General features: G+C 36.4%; 1 protein-coding gene across 1 annotated transcript; it reads right to left on the bottom strand.

Annotated features, from left to right (window-relative positions):
- Nucleotides 1-1,830: 1,830 nt before the first annotated feature.
- On the bottom strand, nucleotides 1,831-8,332 carry LOC128238877 (G1/S-specific cyclin-D2-like). Its single transcript, XM_052955177.1, has 5 exons — nucleotides 7,984-8,332; nucleotides 7,210-7,425; nucleotides 6,166-6,325; nucleotides 3,929-4,065; nucleotides 1,831-3,320 (listed from the first exon to the last, which is right to left on the bottom strand). The coding sequence occupies exons 1-5, from the start codon at nucleotides 8,176-8,178 to the stop codon at nucleotides 3,117-3,119; spliced, it is 912 nt and encodes a 303-aa protein (XP_052811137.1). The 5' UTR covers nucleotides 8,179-8,332; the 3' UTR covers nucleotides 1,831-3,116.
- Between the last annotated feature and the right edge of the window lie 12,070 nt (nucleotides 8,333-20,402).

The following is a 20,402-nucleotide window of genomic DNA, read 5'->3' as shown; positions in this document are numbered from 1 at the left end:
AATATAAAAAATACTCATGTATACCCCGCTCAGATATCATTACACCTGTACAAGTCTTAAATAAATTGTGTCGTTCATTCTCACAGTTAAATAATTTCATTGGTCTCAGTTTTCCCGGAAAATCTCCATCACATTCACTCCCCTGTCTCTGCTCAAAAATATAATTATCACATTAGCAGACGACAAAGGCGCTCACAAGTCTATTGCTCAACATTCCTGAAAGTTCTAAGACTAAACAAGGGATTGAACTTGCTAAAACTTCTACTAACAATTACACCCATATTCACGGATTCTAAAAAATCGTGATTTTATCAAGATTGCTGTTCCAGTAAAACGCTGTTTTAGCAAATTAATCTTAACCAAATTAAACATTCACATCATCTTGTCATTTGCTCTTTATGCCATTACACTTACTGTTCTTACAGAATATTCAAAGGAAACAAAATCAGAAAAATAATTATCACAGTACAAAAATACTTAAAAACCCCAGACCTGTTGAAAGACTACGAAAATTTGTTTCGACTTTTGTTAATTTGAAGGCATCATACTTGTTTGGGACGATCTTTGAGTAAATTTAATGCATCGCCTTTGAAACCCCATGATGAAAACAAGCCATTAAGCGAGCCAGGCCGAGTCCTCGATGCATGTTCCTAAACACAGCCAAAATGCGACAGGAACTCGCTGTATTCATTACACGAGTTCCTTCAAAGTCAAACAGTTTAGACAAGTCTGCAATTTGCCTAGAAAATACTACATGTAGTTGTAATAGCTGAAAGCTAGCTTTGAGGTAGTCTTCACGCAAAGTATCTTTAAGCGTTGAGCTACTCTGACGGGACATGAACATTTAGCGGGCCCGGTTTCACCACGTGTCACATGCACGTGCGTAATGGACTGGTCACCGCCAAATAATCTAGCTCATATTACACGTACTAAACATAAACGAAAAATTGGGATTCCATTTTCAAAGAGGTAGCCGAATTTTACCACGACATATAAAAATACCAAAAAGAAGCATTTTCGGAAAAAAAATGCATTTCCTTGGCTTATAAATAGAAGATACTATTTATAGAGTTCTATTTATACTTATATCACATTTAACATCAATTCTTAACATACCCACTGAATGGCACTATGTTAAAATTTAAAAATTAACATTCATTTTTTCTCGATAAAAATATATTATCCAGGTCAAAAATTGACCATTCAAATGCATTTGATTCAAGACAAATTCATGACAAATTCGCAAAAATAAATTAATGTTTGAACACATGTTTTAATGCACGAATGCAAAGTACACTGCCAGTCTGTTTGTACGATGTTACCAAGAAAATGACCATTGGTCATAATGTACACTTTTAACACTGGACACACGTCCAGTTATCTTTAAGTACAGCTAACAGTGACTTTGACATTCTTAAATTGCCCATCAATGGAAAATACCTATATATATAAATATATACTCCTTATGCAGTTTTTTAGAGATGAGGGAGCTATTATGAAAGGCCAATGACAAATGTAGTTAGGCAGTGAGTTATGTACACAAGATTTGGGAGTTAAAAGAATGAAGCAGTTACAGAATTTTGAAGTCATGATTCGTTAATATATGTATTGTTCCATATCCAGGCAACTTCGCTGCAAGGCTAGGCCTTAGAAGTTATAAATAAATAAAGTGTGACCTCAGTGTTATCACAAAAAAGAACAATAAAACAATGAGAAAAACACAATCTTAATGATTTAACAGTGGGATATGACATAACTGTAACATAGTATGATGGTGTGTCTGTACATAGCACTAATGTCTCGCCTACACAACTAGCAACCATTAGTATAATGGTCAACACATGTATAGCTGGCTGCATGAAGCATGGGATGAAAAGGTCATGATAATGAAAGTATGAAAGTCTGGTCCAAATGTGGACAGTGGGGAGTAACTGGGTCAATCAAAACATGGATATGTAAATATGACTTTGGATGCGTAAGTGACCATCTTTGATCAGTAAATGAATTAGTGAGAAACAATGGTAAATGAATTAGTGTGAAACCATGGTAAATGAATTAGTGTGAAACCATGGTAATGAATAATGAGGAAAATATCACATATTTAGGATAGATATATACACATTTTGTTTAAAGTCTTTTTCAAAATTGTTCAATGTCATTTCCAAAGGTTAACTTGTTGTTTTAAACTTTTAGCAGATAGTCCCTTTCAGAACATTACAAGATGTCATCAATGTTAAAGAACTATGTCTATATTTAAAGGCTAAATGGTTGTATTTTTAGGATTTTTTGGAGGATTTTTGACATTTTTTTCTTTGATATTTTTATGTTATATGTGCGTATTTCATTACACAACAGACATATACTGTATGCAAAATATACATAAACAATGTAACTATGAACATATCAAAACGTTTAAACAATTAACACTGAACAGGATATATTAACACTTATATGTCTTCGTTGTACAAACTGTCAAATCTTTTGAACCAGATCTGATTAAAAACAAGAAATTATTGAGATTCTACTACTTTGTAAAAAGAATGAAGATTGAATAAGAAGTTATTCTGAGAAGGAATACCACGAAATTAATTAATGAATCTTGTTTTACATGCATTTCATACATGGTATGGTAAGTATGGAAACTTAGCAACAATTAGTGTATACAAGGAGTGACTTGATTTAGATGTTATCAAAATATAATGAGGAATAAAATTGAGCGTTATTTGAAAAAAGAGAAAACTTGGTCCTCGAAATGGTTGGTCCCTATAATGAGCTTCTTTATGACTGGCAGTCTTTCGCTTGAATTATATAAACATGTGTGATTAAAGGCACTGTCTCTATTGTAATGAATGATTTAACAATTGTATAAGATTAGGCAGTTCTGTACATTTTGATGATATCATAAAATATACCATATAAACAGTTGACAAAGTCCATTTGCAAGACGGTTTGCGCACTAAGCGAGGAGAGTTACAATCTTTCCACCATAACAAGCATCCGGACACTCGTGTAAGTATCACTAAATGCATAAACTTGTAAAAAATATTTGTAACTATCACTAAAATAAAAAATATATATATTCAACTTTTGTGTTTTCGTTGTAAGAAAGTCTATCACTAGTCGAAATGAATATCCTGAACATCAGTGGGCGTTGTTGGCTGTTCTTTCAAATGTTCATGTTGGGGTGTATGTGTGAGTGAGCTTGTGTGGTCCAGTTTTGATGCCGAAGTCTCCTCGAGCCCCGAACTTGAGGGCGCCATCGTAGACAAATTCACTGCTAGAGTCTGTTCTATTTGTTCTTGGCAACCACGAAGACAGTCCTGTAATTTTTTAAATAAAGACAATGACATTTTGTTAAAATGACTAAATGGCGTTTGAAGATAACATTAAAACATACATCTCCTTTCCAACAATAGGGGTGTTGACTCCAAGCCCTAAATTGTAAATATACTAAACGTTTATCAAAACTTGAAGATAGAGCCAACAAAACATTGCCAACATTATTCAGGAGATAAATTTATATTGAAAAGAAGTCAAGATATCCCCAGATAGGTGGCAAATCCAGACCCCATGCCAATCTAAATTATACACACTTCACCACTGTTAATGAACAGAAATTGCTGTTTAATTAACAGATTTAGCCCTTGCAGACATTTGTTTCAATCAGCAGTGTGTCTGAGTTGTTTTACAATTCTCAAGTGTGTATCTGCCCTAGTTGTAAATTTTCTTTTATCTGATGAACTTCGGTGATACCATTTGGGCCAATAAAATTGTCTTTGACCAGACAGAATACAAATCTGGCAGCCTTTCCTGGGAAGATCACCTCAATCTCAACAAGACTATATCTTGATTAATGATTTACCTAAATTAAATAAGTGTCTTTTTCTTAATAAGATTATATAAACAGATGCACATTAGCAGAACTTACCAATTCAATGCCTGTGATTTCGTGCAGTTTTTGCAGCAGCTTCAGGTCAAGATGTTGGACGTTACTCAACCCATGGATTGCGGCCCCTACACTGCCAGCTGCGATCATAGATGGTGGATACATCATGAACTTGCAGTCTGAAAAAGAGCGAATAAAAATGTCAAACACCAAATAAAGACACAAACTTTCACATTCATACTCACACATTATACAACTGATATACAGAAATAACACTTTTACATCCAGTTTATTGCTGTCTGATCCTATATTATTGCTGCTATCCAATATCATGTGAAATCATTTATCTAATAAAATTCATGGCTTAAAATTACAGGCAATTTGCAACATAAACTTGCCAAGGTAGAGCACCATAGCTGGCAGGTAGGTGGCAAATAATGAGGGTTGTAGTTCAGCATTTTATTGCCTTTTCATATCCAGATCAATATCAAGATCAATGAAATGGAATAAGTAGTGATCAAAATAAAATTATTGACAAAATTCCTCGCCACCAATTTCATTGGACATAAATTGTTTGATAAAAAATTATCATCAAAATAAAATTATTGACAAAATTCCTCGCCACCAATTTCATTGGACATAAATTGTTTGATAAAAAATTATCTGGTATGACTTCCTCCAAAAATGTGAGATACTTTTTTGAGATAAGTGAAAAGTTGTTTTAAACAACCTTTAATTTCAATAATGGACATTCTTTGTTTGAAATTTCTTTTGTAAAACAAAATCATTGATATAACTTGTAACCACAAGAATCTACTCAACAGAGTTGGGAAAAACTGCCTTTAATTTATGTCAAACTGTAACTTTTTGCACCAGGAAACAAAGCAAAACTTTTATGGTTTTATGGCTTGAATTGGGGACATGTGAGTTATGGGAGGTCCCTGTTGTTTAATATCAAGTGACCCGACACCCACTGAGTGCCTCGCCTGGTCAGTGATGTTGTGACCATAGGAGGTATGCTGTCAGTGGACAATGCCATGTAGGTCAGGCTGTGTTCACCATTGTTTATGACTTTACAGCTTACTGTCACATGGCTGATATGTTTGGTATAGAGATAAAGCTACATACACAAGGCTATTATGACTGTCTGACCAGATATTTTACTATCAATTTGACTGTATGAAAGCTTTCTCAGGCTTGCTTGTCCACAGGTATTTGACCATGAGTAAAGATACTGCACACAGTAAGCCGATTGACCTAATCTGGGTTTCTATACAGTGCCAGCCACAGGAGACAGTATTCACCATATAATGGACATTCTTACAATCCTTTCAAATCATTGAATGAGCTACAAGCCAACCACATAATCTTAATTCTTAAATTGAGAGGTTAATCAGCTTATTAAGATTTTCAATGACGTTCGGTGCACACATTTTGAAAGATTTTTTCATTCATAACACAGTGTAGTTGCCTCGTACATAATTGATCATAATCCACTATGGCCTTATTGTTACCCATCATTATAATATCATGCATGTTTAATTATTAAACCAGTATATCAATAATCATGAAATGATTTGTTGGGAACAGAAATTTCTGATATTCATTGCTGTAAAATATGGCAGCTTAATCAAATGCCTACATAACTTTACAATCTAATGAACCTCCCTATGTACATGTTTGTTAATAAAATATTCTTTCTGTCACATTAATCAGCCTTACACAGTTTGGGGATTTGTGTTTAAAATTAAAAGCACCTATTTACTAATTATGATTAACTATATGAACTGTTTCGTATTTGCATTACTTTAATATATTATTAAGAGATTTAAGTTAAATCTAATAAATTGAAATACTAAATATGAAATTATGGTTCAGTTTTTATGTCATATATCTGTAATATACACTCATTCAATAATTTGTTCATATAAACTCGGCTAATGTTGTAAGTGATCAAGTGTTGTTAGAGATCGTTATCATGAGGATTTATATTGCCCTTTTATTGTTTGGTCTACTTTTATTTAGTAATTAAAATAATAATAATAGAACATAAATGTAGTGAGGTGCAAGGAAGTAGATTTTTTATGGAAGTCTTACCAGGTATTTTTCCTTTCCCTTAGGCTAAATAACTTTTTTTAAAAACTTGGGAACTGAGATAAAATTCTATCTGGTAGTTTCATTTTGGCATATAAATGAGAGGTATTGAAATGGTTCAACCCACACAAGTCATTAAAATATTATCATTTAAATATTATAACAAATATTATGTTTATATTTACCTGTTGCACATAAAGCCACAAACGTCTGAGCATGTTTTTTAATCACGTCCATATCATGTCTATCTAAGGAAAGTCTACTTAATATTTGTTCTAAAAAGTCATGTGGTGTCACTGCAGAAAGGTCCCACTTTAATTTGCTTAACAGTAATGATTCCATATCCTGAAACAGAAGAAAAACAAACTGTTAGAATAGGAGAAAATGGTAAAAAATAATGTTTCACAGGTCAACTTCAAAGAAGACTATTTACATGTAGAACAAAAAAGGAATTGTTCTGTTAAAAATATATCAAAATAAATTGTTTGTAGTACATGGTGTGGTAAATAATATGCAGTTGATAAGATCAGAGGAATGCCATTTTCATAAAATACTTAAGCAAACAAAGTCAGCTACACCCTGATTTATCGTAGAGAGAATTAACAAAACTGTCTGCTATTTAAAGTCACCTTTTTTTCAAACTTAAATCAACTATATCAAAGGCAGCCCAAATGTTGGTTCTGTTTTACTATTTTCGACTTTTTACCAAAATAAATAAAAGTGAATTCTGACTTTAAGTGCAAAGGAATGTTGAACAAATATGTGCTCACGGCCAAGTGTTTTACATCAATATCCATACCATTATGTATAGTATAGTGTTACCTGGCGAAAGGCATGTTCTTTATTTAGAATGAGAAGCAAAAATGTGACAGGTCGCGATTTAAGTGATTTCTATCATTTCACATTGAATTATTACATATTACATTTATTTTAGAACACATTTGGATCAAATTCCATACATCTTAATTTGGATGACATTTCATAGAGACGAATTTACGAAGAAAGGAGCTATGAAAATACTGTGGTTTTTTAGTGAATATAAGCATGCTGACTGTGCAAAATCTCAATACACAAAAACGTCATCAGTGACGTCATTTTGAGCAGTGTCAAAATTGACCGACATTTCTGAGCGCATGCATTAGTATACAGCTGATCTGTTAAATACACGGAAATGAGCAATACACAGAAGTGTCGTGTATTGAAAAATAGTGAGCAAAAAAGATATTTACCATTAACATTGAAAATGATATTGAATGGTCCGTATATATCACAAGTTTTTCCGCTGCTATTGGACATGTCTCTTTTAATTTTGATGCTATAAACATGCACGCTGCACCAAGCAGTTGAAGTCTAGTTCTTGATGTATCACACACTGAGAGAAATCTATCCAAATAGTTCATTGATAATGGAAACACCTCTTCTTCACACCTCTGTTCGTCGCAAACCTGGAAGTAGAAAAAATAAGCTTTATTAGTTAATATCGTAATTTGGTTAACGTTATTAAAATAGAATATAACTTTATTCATTTCTTATTATTTTGAATTCTGAATCTCCTTTAGATGTATTTCAAGAACCTTCATGGAAAAGTAATTGACTATGTTGTATGTGATTGTAGCCTGCACTGACTGCTAGTTCCGAGTTCTCGTGCAGGGAAAGAACAGATCACTAAGCCAACTATACAATTTTTAGACCTTATGTACTCAAATTATGTTTTTAAAACATTCCTGCATAACGAGCTTTAATTCTGGCTATTAATTTGTGTTTCATTTATAATTAGTCCAGTCTTCCCGCGTGTACTCGCTTCATAAGTTTGCAAACGTTGCACAACCGCCATGATTGCCCGCAACGATATGCAAGTTTATGAAGGTGATACAATATATTTTAACGGCTTAGAAAGTTTCCTAAGCGCATAAACTTCGATTCCAAGTCACTGTCATTTTCGTACACCCTCAGAAATACGAAAGAATACAACATTCCTTAACACGTATGGAACACAAATATACCTCTAACATCCATTGGGCGACCATCTTTCGCATGTATCTTTTAATGTCTGTCTGAACACATTTAAAATAATTTGGATTTGGTTGGTATCTGTCTTCCAGTGCTAGCAAATTCTGCAAAACACGACTGTCTTGTATTAGAACAGGATCTTCGTAAGCCCTCCTCGGAGCGTCAGTCTCAATACACATCAAATCCATGACTGTTTTAATACACAAAGTAATCCACTTAAATAATGTTAATAAATAAGAACAAATCACACAAAATAAATAATTTAAGTCCAAAGATACGTGTTGTTTGGCCGGTTTAACATTCAAGACTGATTCAAAAGTACACGTCTTCTCACTATGAAGATCACCGGCCAACAGTCAGATTTTACGAATGCACTGAGATCGATATATTTTCATTCAATCGTTCGCGCATGCGCAAACGGCCTTAAACTGAGAAAGTTACGATAAAAATTCAGGAAAAATAGCTAAATACTTAAAAGTGTAAAAGAAGTTAAATGAAGAAGTTTGAAAGCACGTTTTGAAATTGCATACATGTTGAAAAATTGCATTTTAGGCTTTGTTTTTGGAATTTATTTCACTTTCTTTCTAGACCTCTGAATCTAGCGTATCGGAATGTTGCCCGCCCACCTCATGAATATTCATAGCCTACATGTGTAGGAAACAAAGAAATTTTGGATGAAAAATAATAAAAATAACAAAAGTAATAACTATTTGATATAATATCATGCAATTATATTTCCAAAGATACGTTCTACATATTTTGCAACAATTTTGAAAAAAATATGTGGAGAACAATTCTTCGAAAAAGCGTCGAGTATAAGGACATCATTTACTTTCTTAATTTTAGCGGCAAAATACATAATGCACATATGCATTGTAGTTGGATTATAATTCTATCATTATTCTATCATATCTTATTAGTGGGTCGAAATATGTGATGCATTACATATATTCTTTAGTTATGGATTTTATTCGATTTTTTAAAGCGAACAGTCCTTTCTGCATGTTTAGGATCTATTTTGAGAGTGATATCAAGGTCAACGAAGTACTTCAACCAATCAGCGCTTAGCACGAAAGAGGTGGAAATTTTATGAATGAAACAAAGTGGGTGAGCCGGTCTGTTTTTTTTGTGTAGGCCTGACGGGCCGGGAGCCACTCCTGTCGTTGACTTGATCGCCGGTGTGCCCAGCTGCGCGGCTCGCTCATTGGCTACCCGGAATCTGTGGGTGTGGCTTCCACTCCGGGCCCGACCCCTGACCCCGGCCTGTTGAAACCCTATAGTCGCTGGATTCTATACGTGTTGCACTTTATAATGACGAGTCTTAGTACTGGAGAGACTTAAAATCTGGGTCGAGGACTCACGAATTCCAATCGAAGAAAAATGTCTCAATATATAAAAAAAATCCCATTACATTTCATCAAACCATTTTGTAACAGTTTCGCTAAATTAATCAATCAAAGGTTTTTTTCACAATCTTTGATCATTAGTGAATAATGTTTTTTTTTTATTAAAAAAGAAATAAATGGCCATGTATGTGATAAGAGATAAAGTCTACAGTCACCCTAGGCGCTGATTTAGGTCAATGTTTATGTCTAATTAACTTATTAAGAGACACTGACACTTGTCCCCTTTTATTACAAAATTTCATCATTTTACCCGAGGGCATACGGATCCACCAGGGGCCGGATAAACTCACACAATAGATGAAGGGGAATAACTTCAACACTGTCAGCTTTCATCAAAGTACATCATAAGCCACTGTTTTATCCCCCCTTTTTAAAGTTAGTTTCTTTGGTAACCGCATTTTTTGAAGGTTGATTCTGTCTTTCCTGCTACTACATACACTCGCTTCTTATGGAATTTCTACTCTAAACGAGTATTTTAGCCACACCGTTTATTAGTTTTAATACACAGAAGTGATTTCTCTACCTGCCATGGCTAATTTAGTTATATATTTGAATTATTGTTCAAATATGATTGGGAAATTCATATGGAAGATCTATGTGAGGACTATGTAGGTCGCAAATATTTACGTTAGAAAACTTGTGAAAAAACAATGATTATAATACCACAAGTATGGCATTTTAAAGACCGTCACTAATTACCAATATATCGAACAGTTTACTACGCAAATACGAACTTTAGTAGGTAGATATACATACGAACTATTTGAAGCATGATAATGACAGATAAACTCTAGTATCTCTGATTGTCCTCATGTCAATACGCCAGTGTTTACAATCATTATCTTACCAAATTCCAATACCATTCCAGTCACAGAAATGAGAATTACTGAAATTGAGAAAAAGAAGGAATGCTACTTATTGAGGACATTTGCACAAACAAGGCAAACAGTAGTTAGGATAAGTCGATATACTTATAAAATGCAATTTAATATTTCAACAAATAAATAATGTGTCTCGTAGGGCCAGCCGCAACAGAAAAAGTTTGTAATTCTGATGCGGTGTCGCAGACGGGAGAAGGACAAAATACCCAGTCGAAGAAATGAACAAACTTCAAGGACAGTTCAGATTCGAAAGCAATGGAACAAGATAGGCACAAACAGAAGGACACAATGTTACGATATTAAGATATAGGTATAATGTTTCCAATTGATTATTAAGCAATATTTATAGTAGAACAAAACCACAATAGATTCAATTGAATTAAGTCAAGCAGAATAGTGCACTGATTCAAAGATATAGGGGGAACAAATAGTTTCTTAGTTCCATTTTGTGAAAGTAGGTGGTAAAGTGGGAAACTTTATCTAGTCTCGGGCACTGTTTTGAAGGTACTTATCTGATATTTACCATAATTAATCGAATATTTACTCACGTAGATCAACGTAGTGGTCTCAGGTTGTACAGTAAATTGGCACCTGTAATTATGTTATGAAAACTGAGAACAGTTTTATTGTCTTGCACAAGAATACTGACAAATGAGTTGAATAACTTCTCCATTAACGCTCGACAAAATTAGTATAAGGTAAAATGTAAGTATAAGGTTAGTATTCATGCACTTGAAGGAAAATCAGTCAGTTGGTCACTCGAGATCTCTGGCCCGCATGCTCGTGAAATTGTGTCATTTCAAATTTAAATATACAGTCGCAAAAACAAAAGTTTTTTCCCTCGAAAAACACATTAAATCTTATCTTTTTAATAGTAATGGTGAAGTAAGAGAAATCAACACAACCTATTGAACCATAATAGTAACTAGGAAAGGGACAGGAAATCCTCCACATCCGGTAAGTGCGGAGAATGGAAGGGGCTTGGGTTAGTGGACGGGTGTCAGTGTTTACGGATAGGCATTCAAATGAAATAGTAATCCAAGCTTATGGCGGCTACCAGATTTGATCCTATTCAAAGAAAATCATATTTCTGATGGGCAATCTCTATGGGGAGTGCTCGAACAATGTATGTCGCTTGTTGTTCACACAATGCGCTGATGGGCAGTCACAGCTTTGATGGTGCTAATGATTGGACCTTCTAGTTTTCCTTTATATCATTAGGTGTCACGGGTGCGGTGAACAAAATAAGGTTCTGTCCGCCGTGTGATATCATACCGGATGTCCCCAGTGTCGCCAGGAGGCAGGGAAACTTCCGTCGCGTCTTAGCGCTACTAGTTGTCAAGACAACTGATGTAAACTTTTGCAGTACTAATCATTCCCAGACGAGTATCGGCCCCTAACGTTCAAAACCCTCTGAGCCACTGACACGGAGTTAACGGTTATCTACATTATACCATTGACCCCTTTGAATATTTAAATAGCTATAGAAGAATTAATATATTATTTGATTTTTTTCTGTTCATATTGACCACTTTCGCAGTGTTTTTTTACGAAATTTCCCCCCAAAAGTGATCAATAAAAACAAGACCAGGGAGGAGACGGGTTGACTTGCATCTGCCTGCCACTGATTGCTTCTACTACCATTACATCATCGGTTCTGTAACATATCTTATAAAAGTCTACTCTACATGCGTAAAGACTTTCAATAAATTCATTCAGAATAATTGATAAAAATGCCACCATGTATCGGCGCTATCAACATGTATGTAAACAAAATCGACCCAAATGACATAATATTCTGCAATCGTAGCAAGTTTACACTATAGGTACTATTTGGAAATTCACATTGAAGAGTGTTAGTATCCAAAAGCCCATAGTTCACATTAAGTGCCAGTTGTCGCACAGGTCGTGTCAAAAAAAACAAAGTGTTACTTTAGTGCAAGTCTGACTATAGGCGTGAAATTCACGCCCGTGACCATTAGAGGCGCCGTGTAAAGCCGTCAAAAGGGGCACCATGCGGCCCCGGGATGTCGCCCGACCCTGCGGGACAGATTGTGACACTTTTACCTCTCGTCGCAATTTCTAACACGCCTCAGCATCAGCGCTGGAAAAGTATTTTTTATACGATATGTTTGACCAAACTTCATCTGTGAAAAAAGATAGTTAACAAAAAGTACCTTGAAGAAGTAAGACATCGGTCCGTTAGCCATGTGCTTCATACTGGACCAGGGGAGGCTGGTGAGGAGATTTGTAGACGATGGGTGTCCATTAGCAGAAACCATGTGCTTCATACTGGACCAGGGGAGGCTGGTGAGGAGATTTGTAGACGATGGGTGTCCATTAGCAGAAACTCGACACCCTACTGAATAATAATAACAACATGAGCGATGTAATTTAGGGAACATAGATATATCATATAAATCATGAATACTAATAATCGTTACTCGGTTACGTGTGAGAAGGTGACTCTATTAAAACGGAAAAGACCATTAAAAATACATTGGATATAAGTAAATGATTTTTCTTCAGTGTTAGATGAACAAGATAGCCATGTTTGTAATATAGAAAAAATGATGTGGATGACAAAGGGGAGGGGGGGGGGGTATACAGTTATGTATACAATTGAACTGGTCAATTTTGATACCTCTATGCGTTTCCGTTTTATTTCCCCGGACACATATACATGTTATAATGGGTCGGGGGCATCCCCTAGTGACATTTAGAATGATTATTCATGGTTTTTATTTATGATGATTTCATGCATGTAATATTAAAATGCCGAGAACAATCAGCACATATACAAAGAAGTTTCGTTCCTTCATTTAAAAGAAACCCCAAATTCATACACAGTGTAAAATGTCTTCCAAAGTGATAGGTTACTAATTCACCGAAAGGCTATTTCTGCTACACCGCATATATGCACACGGCACAATGGTGATGATAAATGAGGCTAAAGTTCGCCCTTTTTTAATATTTTAATATAATTTATTTAATACAATACAAAACACACATACACTCAAACCCCATCTTACATCAGATCATTTCAACATTAAAGTGCATTTTAGGCATTTTAGGTATATAAGGACCGAAGTTCGAGTAGCAATAAGATCAGCAATTCATACAATTTCCACGCCGTGCCCGCAACAGTGCACCATTCCTCCCTAAATAGAATACCCAAAGTTCATACTTCTTTGCAGTGCCTATTGAAAAAAATACTTGATAATTATCTACGTAATATTTTCTTCTGATTTCACCCTGGTTTTATCTTTATTCATATATACCATTTTCCTCTATGTAATCTGTTCCTTTATCTTTATTTGTACGTCAATTGGCCGGTAGTAAACAAATAATTTGAATGAAAGACAAACATAATAAGATCTAATAGAGTCATTTAAATAAATGAAAACCAAAGCAAAGTTCGATTACCACTTCTTTGAATTGGTTGTTTTCTTCTATTTAAATGATTTTTAAAAGATCACTTGATCCTAGCCATACATACGTATGATCTGCAAATGAATGCCATTCAATTCAAATACCAGTTACTATAAAAAAAACTTCACAGCAGTCCACAATACTCCATTTCTTTAACTGTTGAAATTATTTTGCGCAACCATCAGCATTTTCAATAAAATCGATCTTGCTTCCATTTTGATGATAATTTGACGTTTACAATAATTAGCGATCAGTTTAATTCCATTAATTTCAAAAGGCTGTGTCATTCACATTACTAATTATGTTCCGAAAACCCCCAAACAATAACAATATTTTTCGCGTATTTGAAATTAACAAAGAATTACACAAAGTTTGTTTGACATTCTATTGCATTGCATATGGGATGTAGAGAAAATTGAACACTGCAATGTGCCTTGTCATACCCACTCTCAGAAAATGACGTCCGTGTATATTAACACAGTGCTTGGGCCTGGCCCTGTGTCCAAAGAAAGGGCCAGTCGTGCGAACTATCACTCTCTGGCACTGGTGTTGTGATGCTTTTTGTTACGACCACCATTGAGGGTTTTAAAAAAAGAGAGTAGTCCGGAACATTGTTGTTGAAGAACATGTCTGTATTTTATTGAATAATCAATCATTGCAGTGCAAACAAACGTCTTTACCAATTGGTCAAAAACATTCCCTTCTCCGTGAGAAGATGTTTACAGGAATAAATAATTTAGATGTATTTCCGGTTCCGGGTCAAGGAGAAGTGACAGTATTCATATAATACATATTTGTTTTGATCAACAACTGGCTTTCATATAAAACCAATACCAATGTAAGTATTTACAGGGATTTGTCATAAAGACCCCAGACAGCCATAAACACGGTATGACCAAACACTCGAGGGTTTCAAGTATTTGTTTGTCTGCGGGCCGCCCTTCTTCAGTCATTAATGGGAATAGTGGGACTGGTCAGCTCACTTCCGGTTGGCCTGTTAATCATCAGAGGACGAACTTTTCAACATGTATTTCAGTGACAGCTGGCTATAAGGTAGGTAATACAAAACGTTGAGATGACAAAATCATTGTCAATAACCAGAGGTTGTCTAAGGTCTTAAAACTGTTACTCACAGATAGAATGCGTGCAATATACGAGTGTTTTTTGAAAATGTTTTCACCACCTGTGCCTTCCAAATTTGGAAAATTTCCGACTTTGGCAAATATCAAATCTTGTTAAAATACGTCATATGTTAGGAAATGAATATGTATTGCCTTTTTAATGCATGCATTATGCTGTATTAGAGTTGGCCTGGCAACGGTCATTCACGGAAACTGTGTTCACTGAATTGGGGAAATGTTATCGAAATTTTGGGGAAAATGGACACTTTTTCATAATGGGAAACAACATTTCGAAGGCAGTCAAATGCACCAAGAAAAATCACCAAATTGACACTTCCTCTTCAACAATTAACTTCACTTTTGCAATGACCTTTTCCATGATATTCAAATATATAAAAGTACAACCAAATGGTATGTTTATGTAAAAGATTGGCCCACAATCAATGGATACACTTGACTTTTATTGTCAATTTATTATCAATTGATTAAGAAAGCAAGATCGTATTAGCCAAAGCAAAATATTTAAAGTCAACAGCCAACCCTGCCAGACCCTGTCTCTGAGAACTGGGAAGTGGGTCGGTGCAAGTGGCTGCGAAGGGCCTGATTGCATACACAAGCACCTCTCAGAACATTTCATCCTCTACCAATATTTGCACTTGCATTTCCATACAGCTCTTGATCAAACCTCTTACAATTTACGTAGTTTTACAATCTCTCGCACCTATATAGAGATCAGGTACAGGTTATCAATGGAATGCCAATACGATCAACATTACCTATATTTATAGGCATAGGTAACCTGTTGCCAATTCCAAATTTAAATCATTCATCGTTCGGAAGATCAGCACGTGTTTAATCTATCACTTTCGGTGAGATGGGTTTTTGTTATATCATGGCATAGATAAATGCGTCATCGAAATATTTGAGGGCAAAGACCGTTCTGGCAATTCATTTTTTTTGTCAATACCAAAGTAAAATAGCTTGGAACATAATGCGCCCCATCGTCGGCACTTACGGTATGTACTCTTAGAGTTTCCGACGACACAGAGAATGGGTCTGGACAGATAAGTACTTGATGCGTTTGGCAATATGTTCCTGTGTCTCTGTACATATGAAGCATCGATCAGATTATCTGATGCACAAACAAAGGCTAATTTAGGAACAAAAGTTCCACGTAATACATAAAGTATTTTCCAATTTCGCCACCAGTTAAAAGAGGACACGCGTTTAAATCGTTTGTACTGTATTTACAGTCCATTTTGCACACAAGTAGCACTTCCGATTTAAACAATGACAAATATCGACATACCTTTTAATTTAATTTTCGTGGAAAGCCTGGCTTAACTCGCCATATGTCGTACTGAGAGCTCGGAAACCTGAACACGGGTGGCACTAACCACACTGTCATGACGCAGAAAGTAGTCCCCGCTACCGGGGTGGGCGAGAGCTCCGCCCAGCGACTGGCTACAAGAACCTCCATAATTATATATAACAAAATCTCACTCAATGTGTTTGGATAACTACATACATTATTTAGTAACGGCATACTCATTGTTTACTTGCAATTCGTTTTTATCCGACTGTCAATTTCATTCTGTGAAGAAATGAGAAAATATGATCATTGAAAAGTGAAAGAACGAACTACAACTAAAGTATAATTAAAGAAAGCTATGCCATTTGATTTAAATGGTACATGGTCGAAAATATTAGTTGAGACGGTATATTGACGGTAATGGTCGGCCATCTAGTTGAGACGGTACTTTGACAGTAATGGTCGGCCATCTAGTAATGGTCGGCCATCTAGAGGGTACATTGACAATAATGGTCGGTCATTTGGTTGAGACGGTACATTGACAGTAATGGTCGGTCATTTGGTTAAGAGGGTACATTGACAATAATGGTCGGTCATTTGGTTTAGGAGGTACATTGACAGTAACGGTCGGTCATTTGGTTAAGATGGTCATTGACAGTAATGGTCGGTCATTTGGTTAAAAGGGTACATTGACAATAATGGTCGGTCATTTGGTTCAGAGGGTACATTGACAGTTATGGTCGGTCATTTGGTTAAGAGGGTACATTGACAATAATGGTCGGTCATTTGGTTAAGAGGGTACATTGACAATAATGGTCGGTCATTTGGTTAAGACAGTACATTGACAGTAATGGTCGGTCATTTGGTTTAGGAGGTACATTGACAGTAATGGTCGGTCATTTGGTTTAGGAGGTACATTGAAAGTAATGGTCGGTCATTTGGTTAAGAGGGTACATTGACAGTAATGGTCGGTTACTTGGTTAAGAGAGTACATTGATAACAATGGTCGGTCATTTGGTTGAGACAGTACATTGACAGTAATGGTCGGTTATTTGGTTGAGGAGGTACATTGACAGTAATGGTCGGCCATTTGGGTAAGATGGTACACTGACAGTAATAGTCGGTCATTTGGTTTAGGAGGTACATTGACAGTAACGGTCGGTCATTTGGTTAAGGGGGTATATTGACAGTAATGGTCGGTCATTTGGTTAAGAGAGTACATTGACAGCAATGGTCGGCCATCTAGTAATGGTCGGCCATCTAGAGGGTACATTGACAATAATGGTCGGTCATTTGGTTAAGACAGTACATTGACAGTAATGGTCGGTCATTTGGTTAAGAGGATACATTGACAGTAATGGTCGGTCATTTGGTTTAGGAGGTACATTGATAGGAATGGTCGGTCATTTGGTTAAGAGGGTACATTGACAGTAATGGTCGGTCATTTGGTTAAGAGGGTACATTGACAGTAATGGTCGGTCATTTGGTTTAGGAGGTACATTGACAGTAATGGTCGGTCATTTGGTTAAGAGGCTACATTGACAATAATGGTCGATCATTTGGTTAAGAGGGTACATTGACAATAATGGTCGGTCATTTGGTTAAGACAGTACATTGACAGTAACGGTCGGTCATTTGGTTTAGGAGGTACATTGACAGTAATGGTCGGTCATTCGGTTTAGGAGGTACATTGACAGTAATGGTCGGTCATTTGGTTAAGAGGGTACATTGACAGTAATGGTCGGTCATTTGGTTAAGAGGCTACATTGACAATAATGGTCGGTCATTTGGTTAAGAGGGTACATTGACAATAATGGTCGGTATTTGGTTAAGAAAGTACATTGACAGTAATGGTCGGTCATTTGGTTGAGGAGGTACATTGACAGTAATGGTCGGTCATTCGGTTTAGGAGGTACATTGACAGTAATGGTAGGTTATTTTGATTTAGGGGGTACATTGACAGTAATGGTAGGTTATTTTGGTTTAGGGGGTACATTGACAGTAATGGTAGGTTATTTGGTTAAGGAGGTACATTGACAGTAATGGTCGGTCATTTGGTTTAGGAGGTACATTGACAGTAATGGTCGGTCATTTGGTTTAGGAGGTACATTGACAGTAATGGTCGGTCATTTGGTTGAGGAGGTACATTGACAGTAATGGTCGGTCATTTGGTTTAGGAGGTACATTGACAGTAATGGTCAGTCCTTTGCTTTAGGAGGTACATTGACAGTAATGGTCGGTCATTCGGTTAAGGAGGTACATTGACAGTAATGGTAGGTTATTTGGTTTAGGAGGTACATTGACAGTAATGGTAGGTTATTTGGTTTAGGAGGTACACTGACAGTAATGGTCGGTCATTTGGTTTAGGAGGTACATTGACAGTAATGGTCAGTCATTTGCTTTAGGAGGTACATTGACAGTAATGGTCGGTCATTTGGTTAAGGAGGTACATTGACAGTAATGGTCAGTCATTTTGGTAAGATGGTACATTGACAGTAATGGTCGGTTATTTTGGTTTAGGGGGTACATTGACAGTAATGGTCGGTCATTTGGTTTAGGAGGTACATTGACAGTAATGGTCGGCCATTTGGTTTAGGAGGTACATTGACAGTAATGGTCGGTCATTTTGGTAAGAGGGTACATTGACAGTAATGGTAGGTTATTTTGGTTTAGGGGGTACATTGACAGTAATGGTAGGTTATTTTGGTTTAGGGGGTACATTGACAGTAATGGTAGGTTATTTTGGTTAAGCGGGTACATTGACAGTAATGGTCGGTCATTTGGTTAAGAGGGTACATTGACAATAATGGTCGGTCATTTGGTTAAGACGGTACATTGACAGTAATGGTCGGTCATTTGGTTAAGACAGTACATTGACAGTAATGGTCGGTCATTTGGTTGAGGAGGTACATTGACAGTAATGGTCGGTCATTTGGTTAAGAGGGTACATTGACAGTAATGGTCGGTCATTTGGTTAAGATGGTACATTGACAATAATGGTCGGTCATTTGGTTAATAGGGTACATTGACAATAATGGTCGGTCATTTGGTTAAGACAGTACATTGACAGTAATGGTCGGTCATTTGGTTGAGGAGGTACATTGACAATAACGGTCGTTCATTTGGTTAAGAGGGTACATTGACGGTAATGGTCGGTCATTTGGTTAAGAGGGTACATTGACAGTAATGGTCGGCCATCTAGTTGAGACGGTACATTGACAGTAATGGTCGGTCATTTTGGTTGAGACGGCACAATGACAATAATAGTCGGCAATCTAGTTGAGACGGTACACTAACAGTAATGGTCGGTCACTTTGGTTGAGGAGGTTCATTTACAGTATTGGTCGGTCATTTGGGTAAGAGGGTACATTGACAGCATTGGTCGTTCATTTGGGTGAGAGGGTACATTGACAGTAATGGTCGGCCATTTGGATGAGGAGGTATATTGACAGTTATGGTCGGCCATTTGGTTGAGGAGGTTCATTGATAGTATTGGTCGGTCATTTGGTTAAGAGGGTACATTGACAGTAACGGTCGGCCATTTGGTTTAAACGGTGACAGTAATGGTCGGCCATTGGGATGAGGAGGTATAGTGACAGTAACGGTCGGCCATTTGGTTGAGACGGTGACAGGAATTGTCGGAATTTTGGCTGAGACGCCACATTGGCAGTTATGGTCGGCCATTTGGTTGAGTAGGTACATTGACATTATTGGTCGGCCATTTTGGTAAGAGGGTACATTGACAGAAATGCTCGGCCATTTGGGTAAGAGGGTACATTGACAGTAATGGTAGGTTATTTGGTTTAGGAGGTACATTGACAGTAATGGTCGGTCATTTTGGTAAGATGGTACATTGACAGTAATGGTCGGTCATTTGGTTTAGGGGGTACATTGACAGTAATGGTCGGTCATTTGGTTTAGGAGGTACATTGACAGTAATGGTCGGCCATTTGGTTTAGGAGGTACATTGACAGTAATGGTCGGTCATTTTGGTAAGAGGGTACATTGACAGTAATGGTAGGTTATTTTGGTTTAGGGGGTACATTGACAGTAATGGTAGGTTATTTTGGTTTAGGGGGTACATTGACAGTAATGGTAGGTTATTTTGGTTAAGCGGGTACATTGACAGTAATGGTCGGTCATTTGGTTAAGAGGGTACATTGACAATAATGGTCGGTCATTTGGTTAAGAGGGTACATTGACAATAATGGTCGGTCATTTGGTTAAGACAGTACATTGACAGTAATGGTCGGTCATTTG

The sequence above is a fragment of the Mya arenaria genome, chromosome 6 (assembly GCF_026914265.1).
Source record: "Mya arenaria isolate MELC-2E11 chromosome 6, ASM2691426v1".
In the NCBI taxonomy this organism is placed as follows: domain Eukaryota; kingdom Metazoa; phylum Mollusca; class Bivalvia; order Myida; family Myidae; genus Mya; species Mya arenaria.
Note: the sequence above shows the minus strand (reverse complement) of the source record. Positions and strands in the feature narration are given on the sequence as shown.